The 14,708-nt window shown below is 35.2% G+C and overlaps 1 protein-coding gene across 1 annotated transcript in view; it reads left to right on the plus strand.

The window, feature by feature from the left end:
* DIAPH2 (diaphanous related formin 2) overlaps positions 1-14,708 on the plus strand; it is a 1,004,420-nt gene that overhangs the window by 780,391 nt on the left and 209,321 nt on the right. The window contains exon 25 of the mRNA XM_047076289.1: positions 2,320-2,455. Within this exon, the coding sequence (XP_046932245.1) occupies positions 2,320-2,455 (136 nt within the window). The remainder of the gene's footprint in view (positions 1-2,319; positions 2,456-14,708) is intronic.

Below are 14,708 nucleotides of genomic sequence, written 5' to 3' on the forward strand. Positions count from 1 at the left end.
ACAGTTACACCCAAAACAATAAGATACCTTGGAAAAAACCAAGGAGGTGAAAGACCTGTATTCTGAAAACTATAAAACACTGATGAAAGAAATTGAAGATGACACAAAGAAAGGTAAAAACATTCCATGCTCGGGCGCCTGGGTGGCGCAGTCGGTTAAGCGTCCGACTTCAGCCAGGTCACGATCTCGCGGTCCGTGAGTTCGAGCCCCGCGTCGGGCTCTGGGCTGATGGCTCAGAGCCTGGAGCCTGTTTCCGATTCTGTGTCTCCCTCTCTCTCTGCCCCTCCCCCGTTCACGCTCTGTCTCTCTCTGTCCCAAAAATAAATAAACGTTGAAAAAAAAAAAAACAAAAACATTCCATGCTCATGGATTGAGAGAACAAATATTGTTAAAATGTCTATACTACCCAAAGCAATCTCCACATTTAATGTAATCCCTATCAAATACCAGCAGCGTTTTTAACAGAGCTAAAACAAACAATCCTAAAATTTGTTTGGAGACACAAAGGACCCTAATAGCCAAAACAACATTGAAGAAGAAAAGCAAACCTGTAGGTATCACAATTCCGGACTTCAAGTTATAAAACAAAACTGTAGTAATCAAAACAGTATGGTACTGGCACAAAAATAGATACATAGGTCAATGGAGCAGAGTAGAAAACCCAGAAATGAACCCACAACTATATGGTCAGTTAATCTTCCATAAAGCAGGAAAAAATATCCAATGGGAAAAAGTCTTTTCAAAGAAAAGTCACTTTTCTTTGGTTCTAGAAGAAAAATACAGTGTTGGGAAACCTGGACAGCTACATGCAGAAGAATGAAACTGGACCACTTTCTTATACCATACACACAAAAAAATTTTAAATAGAGGAAAGACCTAAATGTGAGACAGGAATCTGTTAAAATTGTAGAGGAAAACAAAGCTAGTAACCTCTTTGACTAACTTCTTTGACATCATCTGTAGCAACTTCTTTCTAAATATGTCTCCTGAGGCAAGGAAAACAAAAACAAAAGTAAACTATGGAGACTTCATCAAAGTAAAAAGCTTCTACACAGTGAAGAAAACAATCAACAAAACTAAAAGGAAACCTGTGGAATGGGAGAAGACATTTGCAAATGACATATCTGATAAAGGGTTAATATCCAAAATATATAAAGAAGTTATAAAGACTCACGCCAAAAACAAATGAATAATCTAGTTACAATATAGGCAGAAGGCATGAATAGGCATTTTCTCAAAGAAGACATACAGATGGCTGACAAACACATGAAGAGATGCTCAGCATCACTCATCAGGGAAATACAAATCTGAACTAGAATGAGGTATCACCTTACACCTGTCAGAATTGCTAAAATGAACAACACAAGAAACTACAGGTATTGGTAAGTATGTGGAGAAAGGGGGATCCTCTTACAGTGTTGGTGGGAATGCAAACTGGTGCAGTCACTCTGGAAAACAGTGTAGAGTTTCCTCAAAAAGTTAAAAATAGAACTACCTTAGGATCCAGCAATTGCACTACTAGGTATTTACCCAAAGAATAAAAAAAATTACTAATTCAAAGGGGTACTTGCAACCTGATGTTTGTAGCAGCATTATTGACAGTAGCCAAATTATGTAAACAACCCAAGTGTACATCAATTGATGAATGGATAAAGAAGAGGTGATATGTGTGCGTGTGAGTGTGTGTGTGTGTGTGTGTGTGTGTGTGTGATGGAATATTACTTAGCGATGAAAAAGAATAAAATCTTGCCATTTGCAACAAAATGGATGGAGCTAGAGAGTTTTATGCTAAGTGAGATAATTCAGAGAAGGGAAAATACCATGATTTCACTCATATGTGGAATTTAAGAAATGAAACAGATGAACAAAGAGGGAGGGAGAGACAGTGAGGTAAACCAGAAAACAGACCCTTAACTATAGAGAACAAAATGAGGGTTGCTAGAGGGAAGGTGAGATGGGTGAAATAGGTAATGAGGATTAATTGTGCACCTGTTGTGATGGGCACTGTGTGTTGTATGGAAGTGTTGAATCACTATGTTGTACACCTGAAACTAATATTACATTGTATTTTAAGCAAGTAGAATTTAAATTAAAAACTAAAAAAAAAATATAAAACCTGAGTTATTTCCAATTATTTTCAAAAAGGGATGTCTTCGAATTATTTGTTTCTCTCAAAAGTATATATATGGACCTTGAAGCTGCTATAATATTTTACCATCTCTGAGCACCCACATGCATGTATGTATATATATAATTTTTAACTTGCACAGTTTCTGTAACATATAAGTAATGGAAGGATTTGTGTTTAACTTTGTATAGGAAGCAGTGAAAGAAAACAACAAGAGAAAAGAAATGGAAGAGAAGACTAGGAGGGCAAAGCTCGCAAAAGAGAAAGCTGAACAAGAAAAGTTAGAACGCCAGAAGAAAAAGAAACAACTCATTGATATAAACAAAGGTATGAAGTACTTTAAAAAATTTTAAATAAAGTAATTTCACTTAATTTTGGATTATAAATTAAATGTTTTGTGTAGAAATTTCACAATATTATTAGTTATTTGTGTCAAATTTCTCTCATGACATTATCTATATTTTTTATCACCATATACTGGGCACTCAGGATTTTTGAGAATCAATGCAAGGTAATATATTGTTGAAATGGTCTCTTTGCCCTCATTTATTTTATCAAATTATATCATATTATGTTCTGGATAATGCAGTGGTGAGGAAAGAAGCGGGTGAGATGAAAAGAGAAAAAGAAGTATGGGGAGATGAGCCCTATGGCTCTGATCTCATTTTGTTGACACGTGTCTGTTGACAACACAGTAATAACAGTTTTCCTTGGGGCTTTGAACATTACAAGTCATAATAGATATTGACAGTACTATTATAAGTTGAAAAAAAATAGACGTCTTTTTTTTTTTAATTTTTTTTTCAACGTTTATTTATTTTTTGGGACAGAGAGAGACAGAGCATGAACGGGGGAGGGGCAGAGAGAGAGACACACACAGAATCGGAAACAGGCTCCAGGCTCTGAGCCATCAGCCCAGAGCCTGATGCGGGGCTCGAACTCATGGACCGCGAGATCGTGACCTGGCTGAAGTCGGGCGCTTAACCGACTGCGCCACCTAGGCGCCCCAAAAATAGACGTCTTAATCAACTGAGAGCCTAAGAACAAAGATACTGTATGTCATAATATAAAGTAAATTGTTTTCTTGGTTAGTAAGATTGACTGTACATTATTGGTGGGTTTTTTTTTTCTTTTTTAGGAAGAGAGGGTAAATAAAGTGATTGGCACCAGGTAGCTACACTCTGAAAAGTTAATAAAAATTAAGAAAAAGCATAGCCTTTGCCACTGAGGGTTAGAGAATTTAAAAGCAAAACAAAATCTGAACAAGATATGAGAACATGATTAATATGGACCACCTATTTCTTAATATAGTGACAGTAAAAATTGCAAGCGCTGTGTAATGTTGACCATGTGCCAAGCACTGTTCTAAGACTTTGACATGTTTTAAGTCAGTTAATCTTCATAACATAAGAAGTAGGTACTGTCATTACCTCATCCAGTTGAGGAAACTGAGGTTTGTAGAAATTAAAGAACTTGCCCAATATCACACAAATGAGAAGTGTATCACCAAGATTAGAATCCAAGTAGTCTGGCTATAGAATCTTTGCAATTATAAATGCCATTGTCAAATAATAATAACTAGCAACAACTACTAACATGTAGCACTATGCACCAGGAACTGTTGCAGGAGTTTTGCATATACGAACATATCTAATCCTCATAAAACCCTATAGGAAAGGGCTAGTATCTCATTTTTAGATGAGGAAACTGAGGGACAGAGAAGTTAAGTAACTTACCCAAGTTCACAGAGACAGTCAGTAAGAGATAGATAGAATCAAGATCTGAATCTAGGCAGTCTGTGGCCAAATTTATTATTTTTATCATAAGTATTAATTATAATGATTAACCATTACCAATTATTTTGTAGTAATGTCTCTTAATAGCTAATCTTCTGAAATGATGTCTACACCATTAAGTTTATTCTTACTACCCAAAGCTATCTACACATTCAATGCAATCCCAATCAAAATTGCACCAGCATTCTTCTCGAAACTAGAACAAGCAATCCTAAAATTCATATGGAACCACAAAAGGCCCCGAATAGCCAAAGGAATTTTGAAGAAGAAGACCAAAGCAGGAGGTATCACAATCCCAGACTTTAGCCTCTACTACAAAGCTGTCATCATCAAGACAGCATGGTATTGGCACAAAAACAGACACACGGACCAATGGAATAGAATAGAAACCCCAGAACTAGACCCACAAACGTATGGCCAACTCATCTTTGACAAAGCAGGAAAGAACATCCAATGGAAAAAAGACAGCCTCTTTAACAAATGGTGCTGGGAGAACTGGACAGCAACATGCAGAAGGTTGAAACTAGACCACTTTCTCACACCATTTACAAAAATATTCTTTATACCTTTAAAATATATCAAATGTTTTAGGAATTTCCAATAGTTTATCTTTTATATCCCAGGAAATAAATATAACAACATTTTAAAAGAAGAAAAAAAGTTAAAAACCAAGGTTAAAAAGAGTAGCATCAACATAATTTAGCAAACAGACTTCATAATTAGGATGAAAAGAATTGATCCTGACTGAAGATACTCAATTAGGAATAGCAATGGGTATTCATAGGAAGTTCTTGCTTAAAAGGTGATGGAGTCAGTAGAATAGGACTAAAAGTTACTCCCTTTTATGCATGGACTAATAGTGAGATAAGAGTATGGAAGAAGGGGCTCCTAGGTGGCTCAGTTGGTTAATCATCTGATTCTTGATTTCTGCTCAGGTCATGATCTCACTGTTCATGAGATAGGATGGAGCCCTGCATTACCATGGAGCCCACTTGGGATTCTCTCCCTCTCTCTCTCTGCCCTTCCCCCACTTATGCTTTCTCTCTCTCTCTCTCTCTCTCTCTCTCTCTCTCTCTCTCTCTCTCTCAAAAATAAATAAACTTAAAAAAAGGTGTCTTGAAGAAGTAGGGGGCAGATGGTGCATTCCCTTGGCTATGCTAAGGCCTTTACCCTGAAGGCGATGGGAAGCCTATAAGTATTTATAAATGGAAAAAATGATATGCTTGATAGATTTCTTAGATCATTTTGACAAAAGCATAGAAAATGGATTGGAAAGAGAAGGGCCTGTGACAACAGTGGTTATAAAGTTATTATCATAATCCTGACAAGAGATGATGACAACCTGAATTCAGTGGTAGTAAGGTTAGAGAAGTTACCAATAAGAGGTATATTTGAGTTCTATAGGATGTGGATATATAGAGACAGATTTATTTAAAGGAATTGGTTCATGTGATTATGGAAGCTGGCAAGTCCAAAGCCTGCAGAGTAAGGTGTCAGGATAGACCCAGGGAAGAGCCAGTGTTCCAGTTGAAGTCTAAAGGCAGTTGGCTTGCAGAATTCCTTCTCAGGGGAAGTCAATTTTTTTTAATGTTTATTTATTTTTAGAAGAGAAAGAGAGACAGAGTGCTAGCAGGGGAGGGACAGAGAGAGAGGGAGACACAAAATCAGAAGCAGGCTCCAGGCTCTGAGCTGTCGGCACAGAGCCCAATGTGGGGCTCAAACCCACAAACCTTGATATCACCACCTGGGCTGAAGTCAGATACTTAACTGATTTAGCCACCCAGATGCCCCAGGGGAGGTCAAACTTTTTATCTATTCATGCCTTCAGCTGGTTGGATGAGACCCACCCACATTATGGATAGCAATCAACTTTATTCAAACTCCACATATTTAAATGTTAATCTCATCCCAAAACATCCTCACAGAAACATCCAGAATAGTGTTTGAATAAATATCTGGGCACTGTGGCCCAGCCAAGTTGACCCATAAAATTAACCATTACCAGAGGGGTATTAAATGGTAGAATTGACTGACCCTACTGGTTGATTGGATATGGGAATTGAAGAAAGGAGGCATTAAAGAATGTGATACCCTTCATAAAGAAAAAATTCAGGAATAGAGCAAATTTCATCAGTAAGGTTACAATGATTAGTGTCATTTTGAACATGTTTCATTCTCAGATGTTTTGGAAAGATCGGAAATGTCTAAGTAGCCATTGTATATGTGTGTAGGAATCTCAGTAAAGAGGTTTGGACTACACTGACAGGCTTGAAAATCATTGGTTTTAGATTATTAGAGTTAGGGTATATTAGTTTGCTAGGTCTTCTGTAACAAAGTATCACAAACCTGTTGGTTCAGAACAATAGAAATCTATTGTTTCACAGTTCTAGAGGACAAAAGGTGTTATGGGAGGGCTGTGCTCTTTCTGAAGATGCTAGGGAGAGATCTGTTCCAGCCTCTCTCCTAGCTTCTGGTAATTCCTTAGTTGTAGCAGCATAACTTTGATCTTGGCATTCTCCCTGTGCATGTCTGTCTCTTCACATGGTGTTCTTTTTATTAGGATACCAGTCATATTAGATTAAGGGTCCAACCTACTCCAGTATGACCTCACCCTAATTAATTAGACAGCTCAACCCATAACATGACTTTGAATGAGATCACTAGGGTAAAATACAAATCAGAGGTTCTGAAAGTATTTGGTCTCAGAACCTGTTTACACTTTTAAAATGTAACTTACTGTGGACCCCAAATACTTTTTGCTTATTCAGTAATATATATTGACATTTATCATGCTAGAATTAAAATAGACATAATAAATAAAATAATATAAGATAAATCATTTTAAAATTATTTATTTACTAACTCTATTAAAATAACAAAGTAAACCTATTACATGCTAAATAACGTTTTTCACAAAAAGTAGCTTCATGTTGTAACCCCCATGTCCCCCAAATATTAGTAAGAAGAGAAAATTAATATTGTAAATTTCTTCAAAGGCTGGCTTAATAAAAGACAGCTTGATTTTCATACCTGCTTTTACATTCAATCTAATACAGTATCATTTGTCATGTAACTTCTGGAAAACACTATACACTCAGGAAAGAATGAAAGAGAAATAGGCAAAGAAGTATCACTATTCTTATGAAGATAGTTTTTACCTTGCATATTTTATGTGATGTCAGAGGCCCCCACAAGTCCCTAGAACATACTTTGAAAATCTCTGGGGTGAGTAATGAAAGAGCAAGCAGTCAAGACAGAGTCTGTTGAGCTTTGTGGCAAGAAAATAATCTTGCCCCCATACCATATTGCGCCCTTACCCATCCCTGAGTATTTATCAACCTTTCACTTTTTCCCTAAAAATATACCTGTAATAGAAAGAAAAAAGAAATAAAGGACCTATTTTTATTATATTTCTAGTATATATTTTCATTTCCCAAGATTTGGTCAATTATCTCTTCAAATATCATTGAGGCCATAGTATAAAGATCCAAATAAGTTTTTATGCAGTTGCTTAGCTGAGTTATCTGAATATGAAAAACATACTTTAATATAGGATTTATCTTTTGTGTATTGTTACCATATCTCTATTTTGAGATCCAAGAATAAACTTTACCATTAGTTTCTTGATTGATGGTCTATATGTTGTAAATACTTTATTATTATTAACAATAATTATTATTATTTTATACTTAAGAGTATATGTGTGTTAGTACTTGTACATATGTTTCAAAAAACGATTCTTCCATTGGACAGCATAGCCTTAAGAAGATGAGAAGAAAGAATAAGAACAGAGTTGGGGAGTTGGTGGTCAAGATGGAACTCAGTGTCACTGAGTTTCTCAGACAGTATCTTATAAAAGATGCTAATATTAACTAGGTGGAAGTCAGTTGCAGACACTTAGAGGGTCTGGGAGGAAGCATGGTCAAGCTACATAAAATATTAATCCATGGGTGGCATGAGAATGAGTTGCAATCAGAACATGATTTAGAGAACTTTAAATGTGCCTAATAAGAACAGTGTTATCCACTTTCCAGTGAAAGAATTATATTCTTCCTTTCTACTGAAAGATGATGTAGAACATTTGGTTGTCATTGTGAGATATGTATTATATAGAGCGTAGAGGTATTTTGTTGCATATGTGATTAGAGATATTTACCATTAAAACCAGAGGACCTTACCTATAACAATAGTAGTCAAATAGAGTCCCTTGGGTAAATAAGTCAGTTGAAAATTAACAATTTTAAAAACACATAAAATCTTTCTATAAAGTTTCTATTTCATATCAACTTAGCTAAATCGCAGATCCCTCCCTTTTAGAAAATATCCTATATAGCTAATAAGTAACAGTAGTAAGATATATTTATGTGACATGAAAAATTATATATGTTCATCAAAAAGAAGTATTTTAGAATTTAATTATTCAGAAGAATAAGAGGATAAAGGAAGCACAAAAGATTATTTATGTAATGTAGATGTGATCAGCTGAGCTCAGAATTAAGTGAAGATATCATAGAAACCAAGCAGAGAAGTATATCTTTCATGTTAAATCCATAAAAAAATCCGTTTGAAACCTCCATTTTGAGAAAAATGAAGATCAGAAGGCAAAGGCCATGATAAGAATCAGTATTTTTTTAATTGTAAAGGAGAAAAATGCAAGATTATATGTTAAAGAGCATCATTTTGTAAACATTAAATTAAAATGAAAAACTAAAAACTTATTTAAGTCTGTACATTTAAAAGAGCTAGAAGATCAGTCCTGGCTCTGCCACCTTCTAGCTTTATGACCTTGTTCTTTTCCTTTACCTCTTCATGCCTCAGTTACCTCATCTGTAAATGTAGGATAATGACATTTACCTCCTATAATTTTAGTTAAAATTAACTGAGATCAGTAAGTACAGCACATACCACAGAGCCTAGAATATACTTGTTGCTGCAGCTAACAGTCATTTTGTGCTCATTGCAGAATCTGAAAAAAATTCAAGATGTAGTCCCTCTGCATCCTTAAATATTTTGTCGGAGAATTTTATAATTTTGTCAGAGAAATGTATAGCAGAGGAAAATCTGTTTTCCCACTCCCCATCTGAGGTTGTTTGAGTGGGGACCTGTAAACTAGACTGACTAAAAACAGATTAACAAAAGAAAAACAGATTTATTAATGTGGCATACATGTGGGAGCACTCAGTGATGTACAATTCAAATGAGTGGTTAAAACTTGGGCTTTTATAGCATCTTAACAAAATAATACTGAATTTGTAGAAATTTTTAGGTAAGACAAAGGAAAAGGACTTTGAGTTTCTAGGGCAGCAAATGGTAAGAAGGTAAATATATGGGGGAACTAATAGAAGATAAGGGCTAGTTAGCAAAGGTTTTATGTAGGTTCTTTTGGTGCTATTTCTGGACTGATAAGGTTTATTTAGAGTTAACTCTGGTGGTTAACTTTTATGTTCTTCCTTGCAAAGAAGGGAAGATGGACACTTCACAAATTGATGTCCTGATTTCAGGCAAGTAGGGGCAAAACAGAGAGTTTTTCTTATATTTTTTTTCTCAATTGTCTTCAGCTAAAAAGAATCCTTATGCCAAAGTGGCATATTCTGAGGTGGCATATTCTGCTACCGTTCAGATAAAATAAAGCTGAAGGAGCACATAGTATAATAATATATAATAGAGATTATTTAGAACTATCTAAAAGGGGAAGTCAATGAAGTCTAGGGAAATGGTATAAGGTTTTGCAGAAAAGGCTAAGTATAGTCTTAATGTATCAGTTGAACTAGATGATGAAGGCCGGGTAATACCTGACGGAGCGGCAGCAAAACTATCTAGTAAATGGGAATAACGTCAGCAGTAATCCATGTAAGCAAATAAGGCAGCAGGTCTTATGTACAATATGTTCAATAGCCCACAAGAAATTAAGAGGATATGTCCTAAATTCAAGTCCCAGATCCACAACTGACTAGCCATATAATCTCTGATGAAGTAGTTTATCTCTCTGTGCCTTAGTTTCCTCATCTATAAAATGGAATAATAGTATCTCCCTTGTTATTATGAGGGCTAAGTCAGGGAACCCACATAGATTGGTGTTACTTCTACTCTAGTCTATCAATTATATGTTAATGTCTTTGGTCTCTGATAAATAGTTCCATGTTCAGTAAACATCTTCTGACCTTGCCACTGTCCTCATTGTTGTCATTGGCAGAGAAGGGTTTGAATTGGAAAGGTGGGAAGACTATTGGAAAGAGTGTGAAGAGCTTTCCAAGTCAGGCAGGGGAGTTGCGGTGTGATGTGGTAGGAGAGCCAAGGTGATTATAAAAATTTGTTCAGGGATTACTGAGGTGAAGTGAGCCAGAAGCACAAGAGAGAAGAGGTGAATACAAGGTGGAGGCAGCTAGAAAAGAACAGAGAAAGGTGAAAAAAAAAAAAAAAAGAGCTCATATCTGTTTCTGTCTTCAAAGAAGGAGTTTAAACCAGGGGTAGTTTAGGAAGGTTGTAACAGGAAGGAAAATTTTCATAGAATTGATGGGGAAAAAGGGCAGTGGTAGTTACAATGGATTGGCTTTTTTAAATTTTTTTAATATCAGCACCATTTTACCAGTACATAATTATGTATTTTTTTGACATATTAGGTTATTTTATTTATCCAACCAACATTTATTGCACCATTTCTCAAATAATTATAATTGGAGTGTGTACAGTAGCACACCATTATTTAATTGTAAAATTTAGAAAAGTAATTTAAATGCAGCAAAAAATATGCTAAATCAATAAATGTACTCTATAATATGTAATAATATGTAAATGATGCAAAATTCTTGGTATAATCTACGTTCTACAGCCTTTCATTATGTTAGTATAGATGATAATTAACTTAGGTACCACTAAAAATAAATAATTCTGTAGGTAGAGCAAGAAAGCTTACCAAATATTTGTAATATTTGTGAATAAATCTATTTCTTTTCATGTTTATGGAAGTCAGCAAATTAATTACAATGACTTAGAGGAAGTGATAAAAGGAAATGTATTTTAAAAAGGGTGTTTTGAAATTAGAAACTCTAAGTGTGTCTCTTATGCAAATATTATTTCATCACGAGCTATTTTGCTCTCCTTTCATAAGATTATATGGAAATTTGAATTGCCTGTTTACTTCTAGTATGATGACAAAGAATGAGCTATCTTAGTCAGATTTGATGATAAATCATTCTTCTGAGAGTAAATTAGCAAAATTTAGCCAACAGGCCTAAACATTTAAACTCTATTATTAGTGGTATATAGCAATTTTGTTTTTCTCTTTCCCAAGTTTTAAATTACATCTTATAAGTAAATGAATTCATTACACATTACATTATTTTGATCTAAATAAGTAAAAACTGTGTTTCCCCAGACATTAAATTATAGTAACCAAAATTATAGGATATCCATAAATAACAGAATTGATCCCAATAGTATTTAAAGCACTACCAATAATATAAATTACTGAGAAAATATAGGTAACATCATTCTGGCATATTCTACAAATGCTAATGAACAGCTCACAGATAATAATACAAAGTTAAACAAGTGGGTATACTTGTTAGACTTAGAAAAGAATCATTGACCTAATAAAGCCTTATCCATGGAGGAAAAAAGGGATATCTGGCTGATACTCTGTTTATTTAAATTGTCTTGCTGTCTACTTTAGCATACATTTCAAGAAATCTGTGTTTTTTCAAAATCAGAACTTGTTCTTTTTGTCATTTAGGTTTGTTTCTTCAGTGGAAATTTGTGGGACTTTTTCACAAATAAAATTATTCAGTACAGTAAAGATTTTTCCAGGTCTTTAGGGCTTTTAGCAAACTAATTTATTTAGTATAAATTTGGAATTTTGTTATTTTTAAAATTTTTTAATGTTTACTTATTTTTGAGAGAGAGAGGAGACAGAGTATGAGTGGGGGAGGGGCAGAGACAGACAGACAGAATCTGAAGCAGGCTCCAGGCTCTGAGCTGTCAGCACAGGATATTTAACTGACTGAGCCACTCAGGCACCCCTGAAACTTTGTCATTTTAATGAAACCTTTTTTGGGTCTGATTTAGGCAATGTTAAGCACTATTGCTACCATTCATTCAATAAACACTTCTTGAATTTTTCAGTTTAGGCACTGGGTTAAGTCACCCAGGTGCAAGAGGAACTCCCACAGCAGTAGCCATCCAGTGAGAAATTACACCCTCTGTGTGATTCTGCTGACTCCCAATACATGTTATGTAAGACACACCTTTCATTGGGGTAGCCTGCAAATGAAATGCATCCAACCTTTTTTCCTTTGGAGCTAGGCTGAGTTCAGATTCTTACTGTGCCCCTTAAACAGTGTAACTTTGACAAGTCACCTAACCTCTCAGGTCCTCAGCTTCCTTGCTATAAAACAAGGAAAAGAATAGGATCTATCTCCTAAAATTTTCATAAGAAGTAAATGAGAGAATATATGTAAATCTCTTAGCATTTTCCTGGCACATGGTTAGCACCCAATAAGTATTAAGTGTTATTATCCCATTCATAATAATAGTTATTTTAGTGAACATATTAAAAGAAACTATCAATGGCAATAATCACAACATTAAAATCTTGGTTGTCTAGAATGCCTAAGGAAAGAGGTGTTTTGAGTGGTCTGATTTTGTAATTATATAGAAAGCCATTTGTACATTAGTCTTGATCATTTGTAATCTTTCTGAACTCTGTTAGTCCACAGCTCTCCTCTTGTCTACCTACCCAACCACCTCACTGCCCCCAGTGCTTTTGGCTTTACATTTTAGACAGGTGAAAATTTGTAGAATATAGGGCTTATATTATAATTTTGAACCTGTAGCCTGCAATACAGTATATAGGTACCTGATAGATGTTTAGGACTTTGTTGTTGTCTCTGGGTCATTACCCACAGCATCAGTGAATATGCACACAGGTGTCAGAGAGTGGGGTTTATACTAAATCCAGAATACCTTTTTGATTAATCAAAGGTTCTAGTTATTTTTTCCTATGGCCTATTTTAGCCACTTATCTATCACTAGTAATTTTTTTTTTCTGATCTCACACTAAAATAATTACATTTCTGACATTGGTTCACTGGAAATAAGTGTTAAACCCTCATTCTTTCTGCCTGATTTATCAGTAAAACAAATTTCCGCATCTACTAAAAACTTCTTTTAAACAGAAGATAAAAGGGGCACCTGGGTGGCTCAGTCGGTTAAGCGTCCAACTTCGGCTCAGGTCAAGATCTTATGGTTTGTGAGTTCGAACTCCATGTCAGGCTCTGTACTGACAGCTCGGAGCCTGGAGCCTGCTTCAGATTCTGTGTCTCCTTCTCTCTCTGCCCCTCCCCCACTTGTGCTCTGTCTCTGAAAAATAAATAAATGTAAAAAAATATTTTTAAATGCCCAGCAGAGGATTAAAAAAAAAAGATAAAAATAAATATATGAAGAGAGATAGGTAATATACTTTAGATCTCATTAAAAGTTCTTATACTCCAAGTGCAGAAACTCAGATTTGCAAAAACCATAAAAGCTGTCTTCAGTATGTTGAACATCTAACAAGATGTCATCAGTTCTTATGTAGAAGATGAACAATGTTGGCAGTTACAAATTTGGCTTTTCTTTACAGTATGTGCTTGTTACCATGCATGCATTGTTTAACTTTACTAGGCAGAAAACCATGAAAATGTTGGAGCAAGTGAGTGAAAACAATCAAATTGACTATATAAGAAGGGACCAAAACACACTGTAGGTGGCCTAATCATTTTTTAGAAACTCACTTTGGTTCCATATTTTAATATTCTGTTTTATTAAACTGTGGAATGAATAACAGTCGTTGTATACCAACAATATAATTAATTTGGCTCTCTTCTCAGTCAAATTTATTTAGAACAGCTTGAGAAGGATAGGTATTATCTCTGCTTTAAACGTCTGGTAGAATTCCCCAGGGAAGCCATCTGGTCCTGGACTCTTACTTGTTGGGAGATTTTTGATAACTGATTCAATTTCTTCGCGGGTTATGGGTCTGTTCAAGACCCATTTCTATTTCTTCCTGTTTGAGTTTTGGGAGTGTGTGGGTGCTTAGGAATTTGTCCATTTCTTCCAGGTTGTCCATTTTGTTGGCATATAGCTTTTCATAGTATTCCCTGATAATTGCTTGTATTTCTGAGGGATTGGTTGTCATAATTCCATTTTCATTCATGATTTTACCTATTTGGGTCATCTCCCTTTTCTTTTTGAGAAGCCTGGCTAGAGGTTTATCAATTTTGTTTATGTTTTCAAAAAACCAACTCTTGGTTTCATTGATCTGCTCTACAGTTTTTTTTTTTTTTTAGATTCTATATTTATTTCTGCCCTGTCTTTATTATTTCTCTTTTACTGCTGGGTTTGGGGGTTCTTTGCAGTTGTGCTTCTAGTTCCGTTAGGTGTGCTGTTAGATTTTGTATTTGGGATTTTTCTTGTTTCTTGAGATAGGCCTGGATTGCAATGTATTTTCCTCTCAGGACTGCCTTCCCTGCATCCCAAAGCGTTTGGATTGTTGTCTTTTCATTTTCACTTGTTTCCATATATTTTTAATTTTTTCTCTAATTGCCTGGTTGACCCACTCATTCTTTAGTAGGGTGTTCTTTAACCTCCATGCTTTTGGAGGTTTTCCAGACTTTTTCCTGTGGTTGATTTCAAGCTTCATAGCATTGTGGTCTGAAAGTATGCATGGTATAATTTCAATTCTTGTATACTTATGAAAGGCTGTTTTGTGACCCAGTATATGATCTATCTTGGAGAATGTTCCATGT

Source organism: Lynx rufus, unplaced genomic scaffold (assembly GCF_022079265.1).
Source record: "Lynx rufus isolate CCGP_SWC_20201006 ecotype Redwood Valley unplaced genomic scaffold, mLynRuf1.p SCAF_14, whole genome shotgun sequence".
Classification (NCBI taxonomy): Eukaryota; Metazoa; Chordata; class Mammalia; order Carnivora; family Felidae; genus Lynx; species Lynx rufus.